Here is a 24,073-nt window from a genome sequence, read left to right as displayed (position 1 = left end):
GTGGGTGATATTCTATATCTAAGTGTTAGAGTAGGTGCTCGCACGGCCAGTGGGTTGGGTCGCGGCATCCTTTCACAAAAGAGGGAGAAGGAGGAAACTTGAGTCCCAAATCAAAAACACTTGGGGTACGTTTGGTAGGGTGCATAAGAATAACTCTAAAAAGAGGGTATTATTAATGTTTGCATTAGTTATGCTTGCATTAGTTATGCTTGCATTAGTTATGCAGAGATTATTTTTATGCAATATATAGTTTAATTTTGATTTATTTCCACATGGCCTAATTCGAAGTGGGTGATATTCTACTATCTAAGTGTTAGAGTAGGTGCTCGCACGGCCAGCGTATTTTCTTTTACGGAGATAATTTAATTTTCACAAATTGTGAGTGTTTCAATATATGAATAAGTTGTTTAGTTTAATTTTGATTTATTTCCACATGGCCTAATTCAAAGTGGGTGATATTCTATATCTAAGTGTTAGAGGAGGTGCTCGCACGGCCAGTGGGTTGGGTCGCGGCATCCTTTCACAAAAGAGGGAGAAGGAGGAAACTTGAGTCCCAAATCAAAAACACTTGGGGTACGTTTGGTAGGGTGCATAAGAATAACACTAAAAAGAGGGTATTATTAATGTTTGCATTAGTAATGATTGTATTAGTTATGCTTGCATTAGTTATGCAGAGATTATTTTTATGCAATATATGGTTTGGTGTATTAAAAATAACATGCATTGCATAATTTCTAAAAGTATATTTATTTACAAAAAAAAGCATCCAATATAGTGGAAAAGATGTAGAGAAAGTTTTGAGGGACAATTGTGTCTTTAACTATGCCAACGCATGTATTAAAAACCTTGCATCACTAATACCATTGACTTCCATGTAATAGTAATACACACTTCTAGACATAATATAGTGTATAATTAATGCTAATACAAGCATTGGTACATAGGCTAAAAAAAGGTAATAAACAAGGTACTACTAATACAAAAAAGTCAATGCATGTGTGTATATATATACAGAAAATGAAACAAAGAACAACATAGAATGCTAAAAATATCCAATTCAAATCTCTTCTTTATACCACTAAATGTAACATAAAAATCTTGTGGGACTCAAGAGAGTTAGAACAGATGAAGACGAAACAAACCTATTCTCAACAGTTCCTTTAAAGAATTTATCGACATCGTCAACACTATGAGCAATGATCGACCAACAGGGCTCCCCTGTTAAACATTCAACAAATAAGTAAAAGAGAACTGAACTAAAGCATAGAATATCCATGCAACTCACAATTGCAATTGGTTAGAAGTAATAGTGAGAAATATAGGAGAATGTATTATTTAATTATAATCTACATTTTTACATTGAGCCTATTACAGACACTACATCCTAATCTTTCCATGTAAAATACTACATACAAATCCTATTCATATTCTAACACTCCCCTTCAAGTTGGTGCATACAAGTCATATGCATTGAGCTTGTTATAGATATAACTAATACGAGGACTTGTAAGACCCAGTGAAAATATCTACAAGCTGGTCATTTGACTTCATGAATTTTGTAAAAATATATCTACAGGGTATCTTTTCTGACAAAGTGAGTGTCAATCTCAATGTGCTTAGTCCTCTAGTGAAATACATAATTTGATGAAATATGATGCCCTTGATTATCACACACAAGTTTCATCTAAAACTAATTCCTCCATATTTTCGTTCTTTGAGCAACTATTTAATCCAAACTAGCTTACAAGTTGCTATAGTCATTGCTCGATATTTTGCTTATGCACAAGATAGAGCAACCACACTCTGTTTCTTACTCTTCCAGGACACCAAATTACCTCTAACTAACACACAATATCTAATGTAGAGCATTTACCAGAAGGTGATCCTGCCCAATCAGCATATTTATATCGAACAATTTGCTCAAGGCTCCGATCCTCGAAGATTATTCCTTCATTTGGAGCCGAGTTTGTATATTAGAAACCATTGAATATTGCATCCCAATGACAATCGCCTGGAGAATCCATAAACTGACTCACAACACCCACGGGAAAAGAAATATCATGTGCTGGTACTTTGAGATAAATCAACATACCAATCAACTGACTGCATCGTCCTAGATCACTAGGTGGCTCCCCCAATTGTGGTTGGAGTTTAGCATTCGAATCCATAGAAGTGTAAATGGGTCTACATCTCATCATTCATGTCTCCTTAAGAATGTCTAAGGCATACTTGCGTAAAGAATGAATCTTGGGCCTAACTCAATCCTAAGAGTTAGTTCATGAGTGTAAGGCTGTTCAAAATCGAACTGAAACCGATAAGCCGAACCGATAAAAAAGTTATTGGTTTATAGTATTAGGATATTGGTTTAGTGATTTTGATAACTGTTTTGATTTTTTTTGTTATCGGGTTATCGGTTCTTAACGGTTTAAAGTTTTTTCTTAACGGATTAATCGATAACCCGATAATAAATTAAATATTTATATTTATACCATTTTGATTATAAAGTCCTCGACTTAGAGTTTAATTTCCTACTTTTATTTTTGGTTGTCTCAAACACTTGATTATTCTACGACGTAAAAGTGTTTGCTTTTGAGCAAGATGTAACTTGTGAACTCAAGTGCATGATTTATTTGGTTTGTCACCTTGTTTCTAAGTGATTTTCAATATTTTTTCTTTTGGGTCAAATCTTAACGGTTAAACCGATAATTGAACCGATAACGATCAAAAACCAATAAACCAATAACCGATAAGCCAATATCTTAACGGTTCTAAAACGGTTTAGCATCACTACAAACTGATAACCAATAAGTCAACCCGATTAACTTCAAAACTGAACCGAACCGGCCGATACACAGCCTTACATGAGTGGATCACCCAAGTTCATCTAAAGATACTACACATAAAAAGCCAACTTTTTCACCCTAAAACAAAAGAATTGATTTAAAAAATGAATTTTATTAGTTTTGAAGGACAAATATGAGCTAGTTCACTCATGATAAGCGCAATTTGGGACCAAATGCATACAAAGGGAGAATTTGTTCTACTTTCCATAGTTCTTTATTTAGAATGGTATTTTTCTACTTTCCACAGTTGAGGTGAAAATCTGAAGCAATCCACCAATAATAAGGCTATGTTTTGGACCACATCAAAATAGGGCAATTTTGCTAGTTGAGGGACATTTTTGGCCCTTGCCCTTCTTAGAGTTCAAAAACAACTTTTTTGTGAAAAGCAAGCTGAAAGTGCTAGAATACAGAGGAGATACTATGGATGGAAAAAAGCTTTCTTTACAGAAAAAAAACAATAAGCACTTCTGCTTGGAGAAGCTTGGTCTAATAGGCTATTAATCTAGATATGGACTAGCACAAGAACCTTTCAAGAAAAATCAGCCTAAAATTTACGCTTGGGAGCACTAAGAAAGGCAGGAAATGGCCTCGAAAAAAATCTAGAAGGTAAATGCATCAGCTAAGGTACTATTCTTTGATACATGAAAAATTTAAGAAGAGGGGTTATGAACTCAGCTCCAGATGATTTATGTGTGCAAACATTGAAAACAACTCCTTTCAGTTTCTACACTACATTTTTACCAATGTTTTGGATGGTGAAAGGCAACAAGGATATGCCTCGCGGCAAGTTACTTGCCTTTTTGAAGTGAGGCGCCAATTAATACCAAAAACTTAAAATATTTAATTGCATGTATAAATAACCAAAATCTCTAAAGCAATAACATATTAGCGAAGATTTAAATTCAAAAACTAAAAGTAGATAATAGATACTAAAAGTCTAGAGTGACTCAACAATTCATAAGACAAGCAATACCAAAATAGAAGAACGAGAAAGAAGAAACCGAACAAATTGCAGATTGAGAAATAACGAAAAAACACCATCAAGAAACTGTCTAAACTGATTAATGGGAAAGAAGAAAGGCAGTCGCTAAAGTCAAAACAAAGGATAAAGAAGAAAAACGAGAATAAAGGAGTAGAAAGCGAACATTATGTCACCTGAGCCCTTAAGTCCGACATAGAGAATCGACTTTGAAGTTTAAGATGCATAAGTCACAAATAAACCCTAATTTTACATTTTGAAGTTTTAACTTGTTGAGTCACAGTTTTCAACCTTGCCTCGCCTAAGCTAGTTATAGGCGACCTGGCTGCTGCTCTAGTAATAGGCGACCTTGCCTCACTTGCTAGTATTGGGCAACCCTACCTCCCCTCACACTAAAGGGGCAAAGGCAAGCGTGTTTCACAACACTAGTTGTTAAAATACAGTTATGGCATTACCTTTTTAGTATGAACGACTGAACTATGCAAAAGCTAACAAATGATCGCTTGAGATGTTGGACTGGTCCGCGTGGTCATGTCCGGCATAAGAAATGTACTGACCCTCCATGTCATTTCCTCCATTTCCGATCTTTTTTGCATTTAGAACTTTTTTGTATCGACCCCAAGTCATTTATGACTTGTTAAGACGGAAGGTTCAGTCACGGGTCGTTCATTTAAATTTTGTTTAAGTTTCCATGTTTTGGTGTCTTTGAAACTTAAACGGTTGACTTTGGTCAAAAGTTCAGGAATACGGCCTTAGAATGCAATATGATTGTTCCATCAACTCAAGAAAGGCTATTTTAGACTAATAGCATTGTTGGTTTGGGCCCCGAGACTTCTTATCGAATTTGTGTTGTTAGGTGTTTTAACTTTGAAGCTTAAGCCAAAGTTTGACTTCGATCAACATTCATGGTAAGCGTGCTCGAATGAGGAATTAATCATCGTGATTAGCTCCAGAATGTCGAATTCGGAGTAAAATGACCTTTCATGCAATTCTCAAGAATTCTAGGCTCATTTCGAGCCTTTTTGTGATTCTAGCATAAAATGGAACTCGAGTGTGGAACCCACTTTTCATCGAGATGACCTCAAATGGAAGTTTCGATGACTACGCTGAATTTGGAATGTCATTTACGATCAAATTTCATATATGATTTGTGTTAACGAGACTTGGGATGAGATCACGGCATCAAAACCAAAGTTTAGTCTGAGCTAGTGTCGATGCGATAGCTTCAATAACCCCTTGATCGCTTTCGAAATGGTTGCTTTCGCGGCAGGAGCCTCTTGGGCTTAGTCGCTTTCGCTGCAAGAGCCTCTTGGGCTTGGTCACATTCCAGTGTTCGCTTTCGCGACCTAGGCATCGCTTTCATGGTGTTTGCTTTTACAACCTAGGCATCGCTTTCGCGATCAGCGCTAATGTTATAACTCTTATTTCAACTTGATTTTCAACATCTCTCCCTCTATTCAAACTTTGATATCTTGAGCTAGAAAGCACTGTTTTTGGTGATTTCAAGTGATTATGTTCGTCTTGATCGTGGCAACGCATTGAAGTACTCAAGGAAGCATGAAGTTAGCTGGTTTTAGGTAATTTTCATCCCAAAAGGGCTGCCATGTCTCCTTAATTGGAGAACTTGTGCATGTTGTCTTTTGGGCTGTTTCGGGCATCAAATTGTGTCCCATTTTGGGACACAAGTTGGATAAGTCATTTGGACCTTTTGTCAAAGTCAATTTTGGGATTCCTGGCGTGGGTCCCACATTCCTGTTTGACTAGATTTCTGGTCTATTTCCAATTATTGTGAATTTAATGTCTAAATGTCCATAATGATGTTGTGGTCGATAATTTGATAGTGTGGCGGTGTTCGAAAGCGGTTAGCTCTTGTGTGGTGGTTTCGGAGCACGCGTGATCGGCTTCGAAATAGGCTTCGGTCTATTTTTTTTAATTGGGCTTTTTAGATAATGCTTAATATAATTACATGTGATTTGGATAGTATTGTCGGATATTAGTTTCCCTCCTTTCCATTAAATCTCTTCTCGACTCCGGTAGGAGCTTGGGCTTGTTGTGGGTGTTGGATCCTTAATTTAGGTATGTAGCCTCGCTCATGGTATAGATAATCATGTTTATCCTTGTAACGTTTGGTACATATGGCCTTAGACTAGGATTGAAACTTATATGCCTTAGAATGTTATTTTTCGCCCTTTTAGTTGTTACTTACTCCTTATAGGGCTTGTATTGGGTTGTTCATCCAATGTTGGTGCTTGAGACCTTGGTGGCTCGTCTTAGCCGTAGGTTGGCACTAGATTTGCTGAGTCATAGACTGAAGCGATTGATTGGGTAGGGTGTAGTCCCTTGAGCTTGCTCCCCCTTATTTATTCGAAAGCTTTCCTTGGTCCCTTCGCTAGTTGAATTGGGTAGGCTTGTTTTAGTTACTAAGTTATGATTATATTATTGGACACGAGGCCGTGTTCAAGACCAGTAGAATCCCAGGTTAGTACTCTCATTTTTGGTAGCGTGGTATGATTAGTCTTATATTTATTTGATGGTAAGTGTCATGTTCGAATGTTGGCAATGGCATGCATTGCATTGGTTGTTCATTCTCATGTATTTTGTGGTACAATCCTAACTCATGCATTGGCTCATCTTATCATTCATGGAGAAATATTTCACTCTTTTATTCCAAACTGGTTTTAACGGGAATTGTGCCACCTGTGTCACTAGATTCACTAATTTTGAGACTTAAAAGGCATCATTGATGTGCTCATTTCTTACTTAATGCATTAGAGGCCTCTAGGATGTGCTCAGTTTTTACTAGACTAGATACCGCCATCGACGCTCTTTCCTGCATGATTTTGACTACTCATGATCCTCTACGAAATTGATTCCTACAATTTGCATATTAAAGGTAAGGTCTTATTCTCTACAGAGTCGACTTGCTGTAAGACCTTGATTCGAGCAGAGTGTACGAATTACCCGCATCCCCTATGACCTCCACTGGTCGTGAGTCTCATGGTACCGAATGAGGGAATTGCATGGGTCCTACCTAACCTGCACGGCATGGAGGTACACTTAGATGGTGACTGCAGTTCTAATTCATACTTTGCTTTCATATGTATTGTCTATCACCAGTATACTTGTTTGTTGATTGTACCCTCCGATTTATGGGGCCGATTAGGTTATATTTGTTAATTGTGCCTTTCGGGCTTATGGGGTCCGATGAGGTTATTGTTTGACTACATCCATAGTTGACTTTGTATCTTAGTTGCTTGATTAGGTTCTTGGCTTGTGGGGGCTAGGTACTTTTTTGACTTAGTTCCTTATTTCTTGCGTCCTATTTATGTTCCTTATGCTTGTACATCATATTATCTCATGTTTAGTTATATGTGCTATGCTTTCCTTATTACTTGTTGCTTATACTTGTGTTATCTTTGAGCTCAGTCAATCGATGCCTTTTGAGTAATGTTCTTGATACTCATAGTACACTTCTACTCCCTACAGTTCATAGTTTAGGTTCTCGCAATTGATTTGTAGTCATGTGGAGCAGCTTGGAGCTCGAAACTAGGGTGAGCTCCCGGCTTTGAAGCTACCGGTTTTATTTGGCTAGGTTTAGTCTTTATATTGTATTTAGAGGCAGCCTGTACTCATTCTGTATTTGCAAAACCTTTGTGCTCTCATTCTGATTAGACGCTTGATTACCAACCGATGTCAGGTCTTGGGATGGATCCTTGTGCTATATTTCGGATTATTGCCCTTTTTATTCGCCTTGTTATAAGCTTTATGTTTCTTGTTTTTGGTTTCTGCTTGGTAGCCCGTTGCTTATGGCTCAAAGCTAAGGGTTAGGCTTACCTACTAGTGGGGTGTAGTAGCTGTCATTATGACATGAGAAATTGGGTTGTGACAAGAAATAATTGAGAAATTTCATCTAGGGAAGAAAATTTAGATGTTCTGAGGTAACTACCTTGAGAAATGTGCCAAAGAGAATTTTTACTTTCTTACACCCCTGTTTTTCTCTTCTCCTCCCAGTTTTCCACTTCCACTTTGTTTAGTGATCTTATTTCAAGTTACATTCTTTATCTCAAGAGTTATTGTCCTTGTTCTAAGGTTATTTCTTTTCTTTCAATTTATTTTTGATTTTTTTAGTTATATTTTTTTTATTGTACTATGTTTTTAATGTTAAGTTGCTATTTTGTTGTGTTCATAGGAAGAATGGAAGACTAATCCTACCTTAGAGAATTAAACTTTGAATTCTACAATTCACATGTAAGTTTATCACAAAATATCTCTCAATTAGTACTCCTGAATCTTAAAATTTAGATTTTGGCAAATCCAACTCTCGGATCCACACCCGAGTCTGACCAACTAAGTATAACAAGGCACATAGCATGAGACTATGGTCGTTAAATATGTTCCCCGGGTGGGATGTGGACTAATAAAAATGGTTTCATGGCACAAACATCTTATTTAAGCAAATATGCACAACCATATATACATTATGATATCACCACAAACTTCAAGGGATTAAAAGACAACTATTGCTGAATAGAATGTGACGCATGACAAAAAAACTTCAACTTGTGGAATCAAAAGGCACCCTTACCAGAAAGACGATGAGCATTAAGACCGCCATTAGGGACCAAAATTTCTAAACGGCCTTTTATGGGCTTCACAACTTTCTGGAGAATCTCTTGACGTTCCTTCAAGCTCCGATGAATAACACTGGTATCCCCAACATAAAGAATATCGAACGCAACATCTATTGACATGCAATGTTAAGGGAGAGGAAGCCAACCAACATTATGGAGATTCAAGGACAAGCATCGCTGACATTAACACACTCATTTGCTGCTGAGCTGCCAATCTTGGAAAACATTGTAGCAACAAAAAGGATACAACACAACTGCAACACAACCAAAATATATCTCATCATGCCGATCTTTTACAGAAATGACACGGTAAAATAGTAATGTTCTAAAGACGAACCTGCCTATCACTATCAAGACCCTCTCTTGCTGCCTTTGCTATTATATAAGTAAGAAATTCACAAAGAGAAGTCAGGCAATTTAGAGACAAAAATAGGTTCATAATAGGTTAACTGGTATCATCAAAAACTAGCAGACAACACAGATTTTGTGGAGAAAAATGTCAATCAAGGATCATAAGCACCTATTTCTTGATTGGAACCGAACTCTGCAAAGCGGTTTATTGATGCATCCCAAACCAACATTTCACCATCGAGTATGCACCTGATCAAAAAAGAGAGGTAAGGAGAATGTCAATTGCAGCGGAAAAGGTAAGTACCCCTCATTACAAGGCTACATGCAATAGAAATTTATATCCAAGCTCTGAACAGTTCAGAAAATAACGAAGTATATTTTGTTTTCCAGAAAATAACTAGTTGTCAGAGGTAATTGATGCCATGAAATAAAGATAAACCAAAAACATCACTTTATGTCACACCAATTCTGGGATGTACCAGCATCAAAAACCTGAAAAGAAGGATGCTATCACAAAAAAGAGGATCACACAGCACATCCCTGTTGGGAGTTCTTCATAAAAACAGGCTAATTCTTGTTCTCTTCTTTAAACACAACTTATGCTACATATCAGTTTGGGTTATTTCTGCATAATATCTCTTCCAGCAACCTTGCATCTCATCGCCCACTGACCACTCCCCCACTAACCATCTCTAAGAAAAATGGGATAGCAATATGAGGCATGTCGTGACCATAAAACCCAGACCCACAACATCATCACATAAAAATTGAAACTGAATTCAGACACGATCAAACGAAGTACCCTACTAGAGTCTTGGGTGCAGTGACCCACTCCCCACTAACCATCTCTAAGAAAAATAGGATAGCAATATGAGAAGCATGTTGTGATCATAAAACCCAGACCCACAACATCATCACATAAAAATTGAAACTGAATTCAGACACGGTCAAACAAAGTACCCTAATAGAGTCTTGGGTACAGTCACCAGCAGGCATGTGTATTGATTGTGTACACGCACACATTTTTTCCCTTTCTTTAATGAAATTAATTAATTATATCAAAAAAGTAATCGACAGGCATCTGGTGGATTTGGTAGCAAATCTAGACATGAAATAACAATTAACAAGTCATAGGGTGATGCTAACAAATTAGGGGCGGAAGGGGGGAGAGAGAGAGAGAGAGAGACAAAAACGGAAGCATAAGGACCAATATTTCTTTTTCCTTTTTTACAATGGCTACAGAATTATACGTTAGCTTACTTGTCAGCGAGGATATTCTGAGTAATAACATCTGACATCCCATGAGCATACTCTTGATGATCCAGAAAGTTTCTGCAAGCACATTTGAGTTAATATAGCAATTATAAGTACTATAAACCTATAACAATTCGTTATGAGAACCACAGCATTAGAATCATGCGTATTCAGCAAGTACTAAAATCAAATCAAAAAATTTCAGTAGGACATGCGGAAGTTCATTTACTCGTTTCAGATAAATTGAGCAAACCCATAAAGAAAGGATTAAATTTATCACACCTAGGAAATGCAACAAAAAGGAGGAATTAGACAGAAAATTATGAAAATGGGACCTTGAAAAGAAGTTTAGCTCAGAATTATTTTTGTGAATCTGGATGCGATCCCCATCAAATTTGCACTCAACAACTACTTCTTTCCCGTAAAGCTGCTCACGATATAATCAATTTAACATGAGATAAAGTTAATCAATAGAAAAGCTACCATAGTTAAAAAGACTCTGATGGAGGAGGGAGGAGGGGAGGGGGGGCAAAACAAGGAGATAAAATAGCAAAGCTCATAAAACCTTTTTCCATGCAGCAGATACATTGCTGACCCTAAGAGCCAGCTGAGGGCGGACAGGTTTTCCAACTTCAATATCCTGCAGAAAACAACACAGTTGCAATTACCCTGCTGGAGATAAATAGGATTATAAAACAAGAGAAAGGAGAGAACTTAAATGATATCATTAACATCCCATCTCAAAATCAAGGATCATACTAAATGTACTGAGTTTTCCACGAGCTGTGGAACAGGTTCCTTTCACAAAAAGATTTTGTAGATGCTGCTACTTGATATTAAATATGTTTGTGTAGACTACTGCCACATTCAAACTCTGGTTACAAAAATTTGCATATGCAGTCTCAACTTCAATATAGGATGGTTGCATTAAGTTGATGGTAAAATAAAAAATAAATATTCCCATTATTTTGAGGTTGAAGAATAGTTGGGGCCTGGGGGTTGATGTATTCTAGTCATAGGTTATCAACAATACTAATGTTACAATCATTTCTCACTTTATTGACAGCAGTACTATACTAATTCTCAACTTTGGCACTCTTTTACTTCCTTCTCTAGTCTCTACTTCTCTTTCCTGCATATGATACTAATTCTCTACTTTGGAACTCCTTTATAGCCTTCTCTACCTCATTTTCCTGTTCTGCCTAGTCCTGGGTTATGAACATTTCTGTATTATATTATATGTACAAAGAAAATGGGCCTTACCATAATTCAACCTCATTAACTCACAAGGTGAGGATTGTCCAAGAACATGTAAGGTATAACACCCCATCATTCCCTTGATCAATGTGGACATTCCAACACTCTATGTATAATATTTATAGAACTTCAAATATCCATCTAATTTCTTCATCCACCATTAGCTTATTTGTAAGATCAAATACTGTTGACTCTACTAATTAATTAGCTTCATGCTAGGAGATATCGGGAGAATAGGATATTTTCCTTATAATGTAATTGATGTTTTTCCTGAATTAGTTATAGGATTCATGGTATAAATGCCTCATCCCATGGGATATAAATGGTTATCAAAATGAAAAAAAAAACATATACTCAAATAGGAAACCTTTCCTTCCTTCTCAATTCCTTCATGGTAACAGAGACATTGCTGGCTTTTTTAGATGAGTTTCCTCCCTCTGCAGCACTAAGGTTACATAGATTGAATTTTCTCTATGTTTCTTAGTTTCTCTTCCCAAAAATGTCACTGTTGGAAGCAACTTTACCACTAGGGATGGCAACGGGGCGGGGCCTATGCAGCGTAGGACGGATTGAGTTTAAGGTTGTGCAGGGTCAAAAAAAATAAAATTTTAAGTCACTATCCTATTAAACTAATACAACTTAATAAAAAACAATGAATTCATTTTTATAAATTTTATGTTTAGTATCAAACTTAACTAGAAAAAGGAAACATCAAAAAAAAATATGCGAAGCGGGTTCATACAGAGCGGGTCTATGCGGGGTGGGGTGGGGTAGGTTGAAAATGAAAAAAAAAATGTTGTGCAAGTTGGGCAAGACGGATAAAAAATTTTGCGAGTTAAGCTCAACCCGCCCCACCACCTCCCCGCACCGCCCCATTGCCATTCCTATATACCACCTTCAGTCAGTCCTATACACAAACGGGTACCATTGGGAGGCAACTCTCTATTATGCCACCCACCCAAGAAAACTCACTGTCGCTAAGAGTGTTCGGTATGAAGGAAAACATTTTCTTGAAAAATGTTTTCCAATTTTCTCATGTTTGGTTGGGATAAAAGTTTTGAAAAATGTTTTCTAAATCAATTCATTTTTCTCAAAATTAAGGAAAATGATTTCCCTTCAAAAATTGAGGAAAATATTTTCCAAAACTCTCCTCCAATTTCAAATTGCATTTTTTTTTCGAAAAAAACATCAATTTTAAAAAAATATTTTCAATTTTAAAATTTTATTTGTTTACCCGATCTCTGACCCCACCCAACCACCATCGGCCAGCTCCCCCCCCCCCAAAAAAAAATAACCCCAACCCCTCCCCAAAAAATTAATTTTGCTCTTGAAAAATATTTTCAACTTCAAATTTTTATTTTTAAACTCCTACACACACACACGGTCAGCCCCCTTACCCACCCCCTACCAGCCCCCCACCTACCCCCAACCCCCAAAAAATTAATTTCATTCACAAATCAACACACGGAAAATATTTTCTACTCACCAACCAAACATGAGAAAATAAGTCCAAAGTCTACTTGTTTTCCAGGAAAACATTTTCCATGGAACACATTTTCCTTCATACCAAACACACCCTAAGTGGCCGACTTCGACTTCCTACGTCATACATCACATGCTGGCACACGTGGCCCTCTTCATTGTCTAACAAGAAGAGAGTCAACAAAGGGTCATGATTTACTCAGCTCTAACGTATAAATCTAGGTTAACCAATGTTATTAAAGGCGCGCTTAAGCCCTGAAGTGACGTTCAAAACATGTATAGCATCTCGCCTCGCTTTATGTGTACTTTAGTGTTGTCATCACAGTTTTAAGGCATACTTTTCACTCTACCGTATTTTGTTTTTCAAATTCTTTATTCATATATATATATATATACACACACACACATATATATATAATCTCCCTTTGCGCCTTTTTTCAATAAAATTCATGCCCTGTTTGTGTTTTACGCTTAAATCTCCAATGAATCTTAGAACTATTTTGTGCTATGTGCTTTTGATAACACTGGTTTAACTATATATCATGAGCAACCAATGGCAACCACTTCATGTAAAGATCACTTGCCCTGTGATATTGTGGGAAACCTAGGCATACAAAGAGACGTGTTGAAAAAGCTACATGGTGAAACAACTAGAGGACGTAGGAGAAAACAAGTAGGTCCACCAAGGGGTTTATCTGATATTGAAGAAAATGTTGAGACATCCAAGGAAATTGCTTCTGGAAAAATTGTCTTAGCAAGAAATTCATTCATCTTCATCGACTCACAGGAAATCAGATCTTCCACCAAACATCCTTCATCTAACTTTATCTCTTATAATTTCTTGTCTCCCATCTATAGAGTCTTTATCTTGTCTATATTTTCTCGTACAATTCTGCAAAACTGAAGGAAAGCTTATTGCACATCCTAGATGACGCAAGCTATTTTTTATTAAAGAAATGAACGCATTGTCAAAAAATGAGACTTACGAACTCGTCTAGAAAAGAAAATGGCTGGCTACAAATTGGTCTTCACCATGATACACAAAGTTGATGGCTCGATTAGAACATTCATAGCAAGATTAGTGGCTAAGGAACTCACTCAAACTAATGATGTGGATAATCATGAGATATTTGCCCCACTTGCAAAGGTGAACGTTGTTAGAATTCATTTATCTTGTACAGCAAATCTTGATTTGGACTTACAACAGTTTGATGTGAAGAATGAACTCCTTCAAGATACTACAGCTAATCTTTTTAATTTGTAAACATTAAACTAAGGTAAAAGATACAAAGATCACCTGCTTCAGAAATTCAGAGACCTTCAACCAAGTGTCAAGTTGCTGATGGTGAAATCTAAATCTTAATATGCACACAGGAAAATCAATTAATCACTGTTTCAGACATAGCCTCCAACACTTCACGTAACCTGTCATCTTATCCTTTCTTCCAAGATGCCCAATCACATATCTGTGACTTCCTAAATCAAGTTTTGATAAAAGAGTAGGCTGACCGACACCGACCAGTGAAGGAAACGAGAGACAAACTTAGGACAGCTGACCATCAACATAGGCATTCTAATTTAGGAAATGAAGCATTTGCTCAACTCTTGGACAAGAAGTTACTATAGGATATGTTGCTAAGAGCAAGCAATGAACAAATATCTACCAAATTATAGGCCGACATGTACACTTAGTCACCAAGGTTAAAAAGATGAGATTTTAGAAGTTACTACAAATTAACTAGAGGAAGATCCAATATCTACTAAAAGTACCAAGTCATGATAAGAAGAACGACATAAGGTTAAATATGAAAACTGGAAGCAAACCTGGCGTTTATGTCGTTGACTTCTGTCCCTCAACTTTTCACAAACTAATTTTAGATCGCATGTGACATTGAATAAGTCCTCTGCATCTGGATGGAATTCATGGAAGATGCTCTTTTCACTAATTCCCAACTTAAGATCTAAATTATGAAGACAAAAGTCAGTGGCAAATTGACATCATTAGGGAGATCCTAGAGTTTAAGCATTGACAAAAAGATATATCAAACCTTTGAGGATTATCATTATAATCCATTTCATTTCTTGAGCATTTGTTTTCCTGATTAGATCAGACAGAATTGAAGTCTTCTCTGCTCTGATAAAACAATAAAATATATCTTAGTGAAGCATAAGGATAATAAGCTAAGTAAATTGTAAATACTGAAGCAAGTAGCAACAAAGCATCTGATCAAGTTCTTTCTAAAATAATGGTCTCTCAAAGAGGGAACTGAAATCTACAGCTGAAGATGCATGCCGCAAGCCTCCTGCAACAGGTCTAGGCTTTAAGTTAACAATGCAACAGATGACAGATCTATGGTTTAACAATACAACAAGTCTATGTATGGATATGATATAGCACGATGTCTGAAACTATGGCTTAGGTATCAGAACAACTCATTAAAACAAAGAAGTTCAGACAGAATTTAACTAACCAGCTGGGTAACCGAAGAATAAAAAGATGGTCATTGCATTTCTTTCCATCTCTGTACAGTAGGTGATGAAAGTTTCACCTCTATCAGAGCAGCTATGATGCAAAGAGTAGCACTAGTTCACAGTTTTTAAGTTCCTAGAACTTTATCACCTTGATAAACTCTGATTCTTCCTCCTTAGTCCATAAAAGTATAGGATGCATCTATTATTAGGTAATCTGCACCCATATGACTAACGTATTTTGATATAGAAAAGCAATTGTCTTGACCATTTTAGAAAATTGAATGTTAGAGATAATACTCAATTTCTGACTCTCCATCTCCATCTCTACAATCAATTGCATTTCTCCTTCAGATCACAAGACCGAATTTCATGCTCTTCCACACAACAAGTTGGCCAATAGAGTTGACAAGTTCAGCCCGGTTCTGTGAATTGGTCATTATTGAAAAAGAGTTTGACTGATATACAGTGATGGTACAATTGGTCAATACGGATGAATCGAAGAGACACGTCTCAAAGCATGGAAATTTTGCTTTTGTGGAGCTTGCCATGGACATCACAAGTAAATGTAAAGGAGGAAAAATATTAGGGGTTTGTTTGCAAAGTCACCTGGTAATTGAAATTTGGTGTAATTACTAGGATAGCATTTACCAATAATTACGCTGAAATGTTTGTTTGCCACAATGTAATTACAAATGTACTGTTTGGTTGCATAAGTGTAATCATAAGATAATGTAAAATTTTAAAAGTAAAAGTTAATTATCTGAAATTAATAATCTATATTAGACTAATAAGGGCATTTATAAATGATATTAAATTAAATATTGAAGACATATATCGTCTTTTTTTAAAAAAAAAAATTGGTAACCTTAGATATATATTGTCTTTTAAAAGTATATTAATCAAGAAACATATGTTTTTAATTAATATTATACAAAAATTAATTTATATATTTCAAATTGGTATATTTTAATTAAATTAATAATAAAACCTAAAAGTATAAGATTTCTATGAACGTCACAAAATACCCGTTTGACAAAAACATGAATATTATAAAAATAATAATGTCATAAACTATTAAAATATTTGACTAAAAGATAATTTATCAAGTCTAACTAAAAAATAAATGATTTGCAATGTGAAATAGTAGATCAATACTACTAAGCAAATGAAACAGAAAATATAACATAGGTTCCAAACTAAAAATAAAAAAATTTAAGATAATACTCTCTAATGTCAAATTTCAACATACCGTACATAAATATGATTTCAGAAAAACGGAAACATAAATATATAACCTTATTCAACAAGCAATTCTACTTTACTTCTAAAAACTAGAATTCTAACAAAATTATGCTATTAATAAATAAACATAAAATAAATAATATGAAAAACCGCATGGAATCACAAGGAAAGGTTGAGAATGAGAAGAAAATGAAATATAAATAATATTAAAAAATTATTTAAAAAAGTTTAAAATAATAAAAACAAAAAAAAAGTTAAAATGATAATAAATTAAAACAAATAAATAAAAAGAAGAAACTAAAAGTAATCAGCTTGTAATACACCATATAATTGCCAACAATTCACAACCCTGCCAATTACATTCAATTACCTGATGACCAAGTAATTACATGGTCAACCAAACATGTTAGGTACACCAAATCCAGTTACCAGAATGACTTTCCAAAACATGAAGATTTGACAATTGAAAATGTCAAGGAAATGCATAACCACCATAAGTCAAATATGTAAGAAGTTAGCCTCACCACAAAAAAGCTGTCTCTAGATACCTCTGATCTCATGGAATCAATGTGGAATTATGTAAAAACGTCACACGATGGAAACAAAAGATTTGTATATGTGACACAACAAGGTTGTAATGGGCTTAATTGTGTCACAACACCAGGGACATGGCACGTACTCTCATTTTTGAGCCTATGCCTATATGATTTTTTTTGGGTTACGCCACATCAAGCCCCAAAAGCACGTGTATGATAAGTGGGTAATTAAGTGTAACACCTGCAACTTCTAAGTAAAGATATGAACTCTTCTTTGTAAGTGTAGGCCTGAACTCAATGATTTCAAATTTATATGTATATGTTAAGGTCCTTACTAAGTGTCGTAAGTGTATCAGATGTGTTTTAGGGTCGTAAGGTACCTCAAACACCAAGCCAAATTAAAAGCATTTCTATTGGATAAGTTTTTGCATGAGTTCATATATAGATCAACTTCAAACGACCATATCTCTCAAATATATAAAGAGTTAGGTGGCCCATGACCTATCAAAATAAAGGTCTATGAGTCTTCTCTCCAACGCAACCAAATTTGCATCAATCAGAGTTGAGTGTTGTAACACCTTAGAAGTTCTAAATCCAAATCAGATTGTGAGAAGTTGAAACTTTCCAAGAAAACTGGAATCCATGAGCATTATGCACCGACCATAGGTGGAACCACTGACCATAGGTGGAACCATGGGCTGTAGATGAGGCTTGTAGATTATATTTCCTTGATATAATCATTATAAGATTTCAGATAGTATAATTCTGGATAGCGTAATTTCAAGTAACATGATTTCCATATATGCATCCTTTCAGATATGATTTTGGAAATATGGTCTCAGATATAAATTTTTATTTTTGAAACATTATGTCATATTTCACAGTTTTGACTCTCAGTCCTTCGGTTATTGTTTAAGTATTACTCATGATCAGATTCGTAGTTCTTTCAGTTGTATAATTGTTGATCTCAACCCTTACTTTCCACACCAACACATGCTACTTTGCGCTACGTCATTTAATGATGAAGATCTCAGCACCCTAATTCAGATTCACGGACAGACGTTCCACTAAGTTATTCCACCTTCAACATTGTGTTGAACCCTCCACGCGTTCAAAGGACTTTACTTATGATTCAGCATATTTTATTCACCTCAGTTGTGTTAACTTTCAAGCAGCTCCGGTCTTGTCCCAGCAAATTATCTTATTTAGTTAAGAGGCTTTTAGACATTAGTATTTGGTTGTAATAGACTTATTTCTGAATGACTGTAGTTTACACCTTCCACTTCAGCTTTCATATGATATGCTTAGATATACTATGCCTAAAGTTAGCTTGGGATCATTTGTGGTTCCAAGTACCGTTTCTCAGCGGGTGTAGACTCGCGTCATAACATTAACCTACTTATCTAGTCCTTAAGCTAGTTCTATTGTGGGTTTCCGGAGAGAAAAAGGTCACACGGCATTTTAGCCCTGAAAGATAGATTTTCTCTTTTGATAAATAGTAGCATTACCAAAACACAATTTTTCATGATTTACTTGTGAGTGGGCTGAAACAAAGTAAAAAGGTGCAAAAAAGGAGAGTTGGAAGTAAGAAAACAAACTGCTGCCTGAAAGTGATGTGGATGTACAGAAAATGATGTGGAGGGTGATTTGGTCGCAAGCCCACATGCCGCGGCGCATCACCAGTTCACAAACCACAACTCGAGGAAAAAGGGTTGCAAAAAAAGCATAATATGCAGCTCACTATTGCGGCCTCAACTCCTGATACAGGGACGCATCTCACCTATCTTTCAAAGCAAGTCAGATGCGACAATTTCACCATGCTAAATGATGCGGCAAAGCAGATATGACCGCAAAAGCATATGCAACGCCACCATAGGTGCGCGAACCCTAATTTATTTCGAATTTCGTTATGCACTTTTAGAAATTATAAATACCTACTCTTAGACTTTAATTAGGGGGTGTTTTTAGTTCAGTTTTATCTGGTTTTTGACTTCTTCAAACACTATTGGCGAGAGAAGGAAGTATTTTAACATTGTGATTTTTTGATAATTGGAGGCAATCTTTTGGTTCTTGATTACTTTTCTCGATCATTTTAAGCACATCTTCTCCTTCTTCTAATTCATTTTCTGTGCTTCTATGAGTAACTAACAAGAACCATTTTCTTCCGTACCAAACACACTCATACAAAAAATTGGTAATCTATAACAACGGAAATCATAAAGATAAGATATACACAAATATCTTCATCACCTATTTTCACTTGAGGCCAAGTGATCAAGGAAGTCATTTAGTTCCTTAATTGTTAGCCCAGCAGAAGCCATTCCCTGTCTGCGCTGGAGGACCTATGCACAAGCAATATCCAATATAAGTTATTAATCATATGTATATTACAACAATCGGTTCTTTGAACATAAGAAAAAAAAACAGAAATATTAGTAACAGAACAATCTCAGAGGAAGAACACAATAAAGCTGTAATTTAGCTTGTCACTTGAAAGGAAATAATGGGGTAGTTATTAAGGTGCTGATTTGTTGGACAAATTCAGCTCAAAAACCGCAATTCCTCGAGTTACCAGCAAAGATCATCTGGACAAGGTCAATCTCAAACAAGAAGGGCACCTTACGAATTGAAGTACTAGCATATATAAATGCAGAGAAATTAAAATGGGGAAAATCTGTTATAGTTGTATGAAGCTAAAGTCAAAAAAATATTTTTAAATACAAAAAGGGCATCAAAGAGACAAGCTCCTTGGAGCTTTAAGTGAGAAATGAAGTGTGCGCTTCTTTCAAAATATGAAGTATCAAAGTATATTAACTTGTATTATGATAATCAGATTGCAATTAAACAACTAATTTCAAAACCCATTATTCAATAATACTGATATTACTCCAGCTCTTCAAATTTGATATTTATAGAAAAGGTTTTTCATCTTTTTCACTTTGCAAGTCATTGGTTAAATGGCATATTAACTAAAAGGCATGGTTTCACCTATGAAGTGATAACCCATCGCATCATTTCTTTAAAGCCAAACCCATCGGTGGCCCCTTAAACTTGGCATCAATTTTCACTTAGACACCTCAAGTAGGCGATGTTCATTTTAGACACCTCATGTAGGGTTCTTTTGTGTCATTTTGACACTTTTTGCTGACATGTCAAAGTGAGTGTGATACACTCAACAATAGCGCGTGAAAGGCTTAATTTAGCCATTTTAAATTTTATTTTCTATTCTTCTTCTCCATTTTTCAAGCCACAACGCCCTATCTTTTTTTCAAGCTTAAATTCCTTCAATGGAGGTCAAATTTTATTATTCAAATTCGTTTTCAGTCATTTTCTTCTTCTTCATTGTATTACTTATCTAAATCTACCATCACCTCCCTCCATTTTTTGCTGGAAAAATGGATACCAACACCCATATTTCATATTTATTCTCTCCTTCTTTCTTCCTCTCCCTCTTTTCTTTCAAAAAAACAATACTAAAAAGAAAGAAGATGAATAAATATGAAAAATAGTAAAAAAAAAAGGATATTTTTTTTTAAAAAAGCATAAAAGAGATTTTGAGTGTAATGAAATAAGAGATTTTCTTAGAATAATATTTTAAATTTATTTACTATATAGATTTTATAATTATTTTTAACTAAAAATAACACGTGTAATTATTTAATTGATTGTTTGTCACGTCACTAACGAGTGTATTACACTCTCCTTTAGTTTTTTGTTTATTGTCATAAAAGTGTCAAAATAACACAACGGAACCCTATATGAGGTGTCTAAAATGAATATCGCCTAATTGAGGTGTCTAAGTGAAAATTGGTGCCAAATTTAAGGGGCCACCGATGGGTTTGGCCTTTCTTTAAGCAACAAAGTTATGGTAATAACACATGCACGTGTGTAAGGTAAATTAACAAAGACAATTTACATGGGCCCTCAATAGCAAGAACACCTTAGATTATTTTGTTGGAGAATCAACGTTGACTTTCTTAGATATTTTGTTATACATGAATTATTTTACTTTATGTATTAGGAAATTATTTTAACGATAATAGTCTTTGTTCATGAACTAGAAAAGAGAAAAAGGTTTAGAATTAAAGATACATGTACTAGATTAGATACATGGTAAAAGAAGTCCTATAAATACTAGGGGCACTTCAGCTATTAAGCAGGTTGAGTGAAACAAAGAAGATTCACCTCCTCTACTTATATTCAAGAGAAGTTGAGTGATTTGTGAGCACTCCTTCAACCCACCCCGCAACCCAGGACCCCAAATACTCAGCATTTTATAAAGCCACTTGCATTAAAGGACTTGTGAGAATTGAGAAACTAAGGCAAAGAGATCTTGTTGAAAGATTTTGAAAGAACTAAAAATCATGTCTTCATCAAATTCCTGTTAGTAACTTGCTCCTGTATGTAGAGAGAACTACCAACCATAGGTAGTGAAAAATGATTTTTGTCCTGATAAATAAAGGTAAAAGTGAAGTCTGAAGATTAAAGCTTTTAGCTGAAGATTTATGGGAGGTAATGGAGACAAGGGGAATCACTTGAGTTGTCTAAGGATCCAATGGTTTCTCACCTCCAAATTTCCAAAGCTAAGAAAAAGAAAAGATCTAAGGCTAGTATCAGAAGCAATTTTTGTAAAGACTATGTCTTGCTCTTCTCTTAATGAAAAATGGAAAAATTGGTAGACATGATATCAAAGGTCGGAAAGGACCAGAAATATCAATATTATCACTTTAAAGAGCCAACTTGAAAACTTAAGAATGGAGAAGACACAATACCCAAACAAGTTTATGAAACTTGTGAGTCAAAGAGAATCTTTTGAAAGAAAAGATTGTCGAGTAAGCCCTTGGAAGTTTGCCTAGAAATTTTGCATTGAAAATTCTTCCCCAGAGGTTTCTATAGATATTGCAAAGATGACTTGTAAAATTTATTAATGCACTTGAGGCACAAGAAAAAAGAAGAATATAGGACATCATGGAATTGCTCTTAAGCTAGCTTTATAAATCAAAGATATGGTCAACCAAGATATAGTGCTCTTGAGCTAGCTTTGAAATGTAGATAATGCAAAAAAATCACTAGATGGAAAAGTTTTGATTGGGCAGATTGTGTAATAGACGAATTAATTTGAACAAATACATCTCATTTCCATTCTTCATTTCTGTTCATTAAAATTGAGCACCGCTGTACAAGAATAGGAAATGATGTACAAATAAAAGGACCAAAAAGTTGTACTTTCGACAAAAAATAGGACCAAAAGTTTTCAATTCAAGACAATGATAACTAACATAATAGACAGGGACTAGGCGGGACAATGTGGAGCCAATTGTTAGCCGGAAAGAATATTAAGTATACAGGACTGGGGCAAGACTGTGGAAGTGGTTAAACTCGATTGAGTTTTAATTAAAGATAATAATCGTAACTAAGGGGTCAAACTCTTTATCACTCTATTGATTTGGAGGATTTTTCAATAAGTTCTTCAATTAAACAACTGACGAGAAGAATAATCTGCACTGATAAATTTAGTATTCCGAATTACTATTATGTTGTTTCTACTAGTCATGATAGTCAGGAGAATTCTTCCAATAGTGAAGAAGAATTTACCTCAGCGGCAACAAGAGAGAAGTTGCCGGCATTAGAGCCAGTTTTGGGACCGCCTTTCCGCCAGTTAAGGAGACGGCGTGCATCATCGGAATCGCGGGACATTGCAAGTGCGTCAATGAGGCAAGTAGCGAGGACGTGCTCCTTAAGGCCATAAGAGCCACGCTCACGGTCGAGGCCAGGGAGAATAAGGCGCATGGCAACGAAATTGTCCTGAGGCTTCCTGCAGAAGGTATCCATAAACTTCCGGAACTTGGACCGCTTCTTCACTGATGATTTACTCTTCTGTATCCACTTAAAAAGGCTAACCATTACACTAAATTTTATGTCTTCTCCGCCAACACTACTATTACCACCACCGTCTACGGCGGAAGTCGCCATTTTTTCTTTGGGGTGCCAATTTCGAATCGTTTGAATTGAAGCGTACTAGAGAATTTTGCTGGGAAGCAATTTATTTACATTCTGGTCAGGAGACCAAACGACCAAACTTTATATTACACATCAGTGGTCCTTGACTAATTCATAAATTGAGTCAACAGCCCTCCAAGTCTAGAAAATGTGCTGACAAATGATTTTCTAATTGGAAAAAGTTTCATATGTCATTGAATTTTTTATAAAAAAAAATATTATCTCACTATTCACTAAAAATTAGGTTTATTTATGTCATTTTTTATTTGAGAAAAAAACTATTCATGTCATTAGTTATTTACTAAAATTAATTTCAATTTTGCAAAATCTTTTAAGAACATAGGGAGTTATGATTCAATCACATTATCAATTAATTTTTTTAAAAAAAAGTCAAATCTTCGAGTATGAATCATGTATTGTCTTTCCTCTAGAGAGGTAAAGTCCTTCGCTCAGACGTTGTAAAATCTTTGTCGCAGAGCATATAATTTTCTTGGCTTATATAGTCTTTGGCTCGGATGACAGGGTGCCTTTTAACTAAGACGGTATAAAGTCTAATTGTGTAAAGTCTTGCCTAGATTAATGTATAAAAAATGATTCAAACGATATAAAGTAGATCTTGTAAAGTCTTCATATTAAATTATATAAAGTTTTTGGCTTGAATAGCGTCATGCCTTTGACTCAAACAGGGTAAAGTCTTCGCCAAGGACAAAGTGAATATTTTGGGTCACTGTCATATAGTGTATAAAATTTTTTGTACAAAGTCTTTAGCTTGAATGATATGACGCCTCTTGGTTCAGATGGTACAAAGTTTTCTACTCAAGTGATTCAAATTCATTATCTCAAACAATATAAAGTTTTATCATATAAAATTAATATCTTCGCCTATAAAATAAAATGAACAGCAAAGAAAGTAAGAAAAATTGAGAATAAGATATTAACATGAGTACAAATTTATCTTAATGGTCAAAATAGATTAAGTTGTTCTGTCAAATTCATCTGAATTGTCAATATAGATCAAATTACTCT

General features: G+C 35.4%; 1 protein-coding gene across 15 annotated transcripts in view; it reads right to left on the bottom strand.

The window, feature by feature from the left end:
- The window catches only part of LOC101266429 (DNA ligase 4), a 51,747-nt gene extending 28,645 nt beyond the window's left edge, over positions 1–23,102 (bottom strand). For 6 of the 15 annotated variants that reach the window (XM_069286734.1, XM_004242869.5, XM_010325095.4 and 3 more), the window contains exons 1-12: positions 22,643–23,099; positions 19,298–19,389; positions 14,846–14,931; positions 14,622–14,758; positions 10,624–10,698; positions 10,394–10,485; positions 10,065–10,136; positions 8,974–9,053; positions 8,791–8,828; positions 8,701–8,707; positions 8,408–8,563; positions 1,143–1,218 (exon numbers count right to left, since the gene is read on the bottom strand). In XM_069286734.1, the coding sequence (XP_069142835.1) occupies positions 1,143–1,218; positions 8,408–8,563; positions 8,701–8,707; positions 8,791–8,828; positions 8,974–9,053; positions 10,065–10,136; positions 10,394–10,485; positions 10,624–10,698; positions 14,622–14,758; positions 14,846–14,931; positions 19,298–19,389; positions 22,643–23,020 (1,289 nt within the window). In that variant the 5' untranslated portion in view covers positions 23,021–23,099. Of the gene's footprint in view, positions 1–1,142; positions 1,219–8,407; positions 8,564–8,700; positions 8,708–8,786; positions 8,829–8,973; positions 9,054–10,064; positions 10,137–10,393; positions 10,486–10,623; positions 10,699–14,621; positions 14,759–14,845; positions 14,932–19,297; positions 19,390–22,642 lie in introns of all 15 variants that reach the window. The other 9 variants (XM_069286735.1, XM_069286736.1, XM_069286732.1 and 6 more) reach the window with 4 other exon arrangements.
- Positions 23,103–24,073: the final 971 nt, after the last annotated feature.

This window comes from Solanum lycopersicum, chromosome 7 (assembly GCF_036512215.1).
Source record: "Solanum lycopersicum chromosome 7, SLM_r2.1".
Taxonomy (NCBI): domain Eukaryota; kingdom Viridiplantae; phylum Streptophyta; class Magnoliopsida; order Solanales; family Solanaceae; genus Solanum; species Solanum lycopersicum.
Note: the sequence above shows the minus strand (reverse complement) of the source record. Positions and strands in the feature narration are given on the sequence as shown.